Source organism: Cenococcum geophilum (assembly GCF_001692895.1).
Source record: "Cenococcum geophilum 1.58 unplaced genomic scaffold K441scaffold_4, whole genome shotgun sequence".
In the NCBI taxonomy this organism is placed as follows: domain Eukaryota; kingdom Fungi; phylum Ascomycota; class Dothideomycetes; order Gloniales; family Gloniaceae; genus Cenococcum; species Cenococcum geophilum.
In genome coordinates, this window is record NW_027137562.1 from 3723773 (window position 1) to 3727971 (window position 4199).

Sequence of the window (4199 nt, forward strand, 5' to 3'; positions counted from 1 at the left end):
CAGGATGGAATGACATAGTACTGACTATGACCTCTTGAGGAAGTTGGGCTTCTGAATTTGGAGTTGAGAGCTATATTTAATCAGTAAATTGGAACGGTCAACGACAGACGTTACCAACACTGGAGACTGTTGCGATGTATACCGCAGGTCGTCGTAAGCCCATGCGCTGTGGAAGCTTATTCGCACGGCCAACGTAATTGACCTTTTTCATAACCCGCTGGCCACTACTCTCAATAGGAAGCGTAAAAGTGTCAAGTTTGAACGTTCCCTTTTTACTCCTTGTGAGTATCTTCCATCTTGCAATTGAGCCCTCCCGCCGAGATTGGGCTTGATCGTCCGATAGAATACGCTCTGGAGGCTCTTCCATTTTTGGGTCGAAGCCGTTAGTAGTTTCATAGACGAAGACCCATAATCAAGGCCGGCATTTTATGCTATGGACCGGGTCGAGTTTGAAGCGTGAGTCGCAAGTGCGACTGCTTATATAGACCCTAGGTGCATCGAGCCTTTGCCCACCTAGGCTTTCAGTTGGAGCGTTGAAATATGGCATTTTTGTGTCTCAATCCTGATCCGGTATTTGTGAAGCCTTTCCAACATTATCCCAGCACATAATTCCTTCTAGGTCCTGAAGTTGAGAATGAGAGCTCCGTGTAACGGACCACTTCATGCTCGCACATGGGTCGGCATCTGGTTCGTGCGCCTCACGACGTCGCCAAGCCACATCTGGTCGCGTTTGCGACCAGATCTCCAAGCTCGACCTGGCAGTTACTTGTGACTGTGGCCTCCATCGCACCCTCATCGGACTGAGAAGTTCATATCGATATATCACAATCTGCACAATGGAGCATTACTCGCCATTTGAGAGATGGTTTTATTGCCTAGGAAAGGAAGAACCATTTCCTACTTTTGAATTTAAGACCCTCCAAGGGGCTTGGTGGAGACTCGGGTCGGAAGGGTGCAGCACTGAATCCGTGAAGGCATTGCATATCAACTTCACTGCATCTAATCCAAGAAGAGCTCCGTTGCTGATATCGTCGGTTTCGTCAATTGTACCTTACTTGGTACCCTACTCACCATGTCCAGATCTTGCAAGAAAACCTCTGTTTCAGTATCCACTTCTTCTGTTTCAACGGAAAAGGATGTTCGTATCGAGCCTAATGCCGTTACTGTCGTAAGAGCATCGACACTTACTGTTTGTGATGCCGAAATATCTGAGATCGCGCCTTTCAACCTTTCGTTAGAAGATAAAATTCTCGGCTGTAATGGGGAGTATTCTAGTCCAGTGCAACAAGACGGTGTTGTGAAGCATCCGGACACTTATGGCGCTTCGAAGAGAAAAGGTCAATCGGGAGATTTTTTCAGTAGCAAACGTGGGAGAAATGGCAACCCCGGATCGCCCGAAACCGAACGCGACCGCTATTGGGCGTGTCCGTTCCCCAAACACAATCCTGAACGATATGAGGAGGTGTACAACTCGTGTACGAATCGACCAGGATTCAAAGAATTGAAAAGAGTGAAGTAAGAAACCCCCTTTCCGACCCGGAACGGTAATTGATTGGAGACAGTGAACACCTACACAAGGTACATTCTCCGGAGCATTGCTGCGAAACATGTCGTAAAAGGTTTTATGATGCTCAACCATTAGTTAAGCATCAATCCTCGAATAACTGCAAGGAACGGGGAGAGAGCTTGAAAGACCCTGAATGGATGACTCCAGAGCAGGAAAGGGTGTTTGATAAGCGATTCGATGTCGGCACGCCGGAGCCAGAGAGGTGGCGGGGAATGTATCAACACCTTTGGCCAGACGATCCCAACGGCGCCATCATCAGCCCATGTGTGTTCCCTTACATGACGAACTGTTTCTCAATGTACTGACTTTAGACACTGATTACGACTATTGTCTCGAGAAGCACAAGTTACACAAAGCTGAACCTGAACAGGACCAGCGTGGAAAATATCCGGAACCTAGCCCTATTCTGAACCAGAAAGGCATTTTACCATTTGGTACAGCTGATATCACGAACCTGATGTCACCTCCAGATATCCAGATTCGAAGAGATTCGTCATTCCACGACTCGGATTACCAGTCTCTTGTCGAAGAATGCACAATCGACCCCTCATTGTTAACCGCTTTAGTCTAAGGGGTTGATACTTGCCGAGCAACATTGCGAAGTAGCTATAGCATCTCTTCAGCATTGTGTTGCTGAGCCTTTCCTGTGCTAGGGGAAACGGAAGTCAACTAAAATGTGACTTGTGCAAGCGGCTGACATACGAAAAAGGGCGCTTTGTTGGGGGGGGGGGGGTAGCATCAAGACACGCTGACCAGCATGAACAACCTGGCGTTGGCGTACGGGAATCAAAGGCGGCCAAAGGAGGCGGAAGAGCTGGGGGTACAAGTAATGGAGACGAAAAAGAGGGTGCTTAGGGAGGCGCATCTAGACACGCCGAGCTAGGGTTGCACATAATCAACGTAACCGTAATCGGCCTATAGATTTTGATTATTATAGAATCGCCCCATCTGATTCTGATTGATTATATTGATGTTATGTATTAATTTCCTAATTAGGATTAGATTGATTAGGGTTTAAGAGAAGCTCTATAAGTTGCACGCACTACTTGATTCTCTCATCTACTGCCTTATTTGCATCCTATTTATTTACCGCGTTCCTACCCGTAATACAGCTCATCGTTTTATCATTCTTATATTTATTAATAATAAGAATAATTAGTCTAGCCCCCTTATTATAATCTAGCTAAACTAATACGGGTATGGTAGTAATTATAAGAGAATAGCTTAATAATTAGAGGTAGTATATTACTAGGTTCCGTACTTATATTAGGGACATTCTATCTAGGTATATTTAAACCCTTAATAGTAATGAACTAGGTACTAGCTAAAATATTAGTAAAAGCTAATAAGGTTTATACCGCCTAAGACTTAATATATAAAACTATAAATACTTAAGTATCTTATACCTAGAGCTTATTCTATAATATAGGGAGTAAGATATCTATTATCTATTTTCCTTCTCCTATTTTAAAGCCTTTAGTATAGTTTAGCTGCTACAATAGTCTATTAATAGGGTTATTTCCCCCTAGCTTATATTTAATCTTAAAATTAAATTATATAAGCAGTATAGCTTGCGTACTTAAGGTAATATTGCTACTATTTAAAGCAGTTAATTATAGCTAGTAGTTTCTTATTGTGGATATAATACTTAATTTTAGGCCCTTAGAATTTTCTATTATAAAATACTACTAGTCTCTAGTAGAGTTAGGTAGCATTTAAATACTTATTAAGTTATAGTAGGATACTAATAAGGGTAAAATTTAATATATTAGTAATTATTATTAATAGCTAATCTAGGTTAAAATGCTATAGTAATAAAGCTTTTATGAAATTTATATATAGCTTCTAAAAGGCCTTCCAACCCTTTTTAGGTTATAACTATAGTTTATACTATTTAGTTAGTATCTTTTTAGTTTTCTTTTTTTTTCCGCCTTTAAGCTTTTTACTTTTTAGGCTAGGTCTTAGAAAGCTTCCGTAATATAGTTAAATAAGTATTAGGCGACGTCTAAGTAGTTATAAATAAAGCGCCTATAGAAATTGGTAAAGCCTAGAAATACTTAGATATCCTAGTAGCTTTCTAACTCTAGCTACTTCTAGACTATCTATACCTATAGGCATTATAATATAACCTAGGAACTTAACCTACTTAGTATTAAAGATATACTTTAACGCCTTAGTATAGAGGCCCTAATTATCTAAACGTTCTAGTACTTTGTGGATATATTACTTATACTAATTCATATTTTTTTTCAAGTAGATTAGGATATTATCTAGATAGATAATATATATATGGTTAACTAGTCCCCCTAAGGCCCTATAAATATATAACTGAAATATTATAGGCGTATTAGCTAGCCTAAAAGGCATTACTAGATACTTAAAGTTGCTATATTAGGTTTTAAAAGCGGTCTTCTACTTATCCCCTTTTTTAATATAAAACCTATAATAGGCGTTTTATAAATCTAGCGTTATAAAGATTTTTGCCCTAAATAGTTAATCTAATATTTTACTAACTAGCAGTAGTAGATAACAGTTCTTAATTATAATCTTATTAAGGCCGCCATAGTCTATATATAGCCTTATAATTTTATCTCGTTTTAAGATAAAAAGAATTAGTACGCCTATTAGGAAC

General features: G+C 39.9%; 1 protein-coding gene across 1 annotated transcript; it reads left to right on the forward strand.

The window, feature by feature from the left end:
- Nucleotides 1-767: 767 nt before the first annotated feature.
- On the forward strand, nt 768-2300 carry K441DRAFT_652917 (uncharacterized protein). The gene is made up of 4 exons (XM_067647440.1): nt 768-1030; nt 1081-1515; nt 1563-1831; nt 1885-2300. The coding sequence occupies exons 1-4, from the start codon at nt 837-839 to the stop codon at nt 2136-2138; spliced, it is 1152 nt and encodes a 383-aa protein (XP_067508902.1). The 5' UTR covers nt 768-836; the 3' UTR covers nt 2139-2300.
- The last annotated feature ends 1899 nt before the right edge of the window (nt 2301-4199 follow it).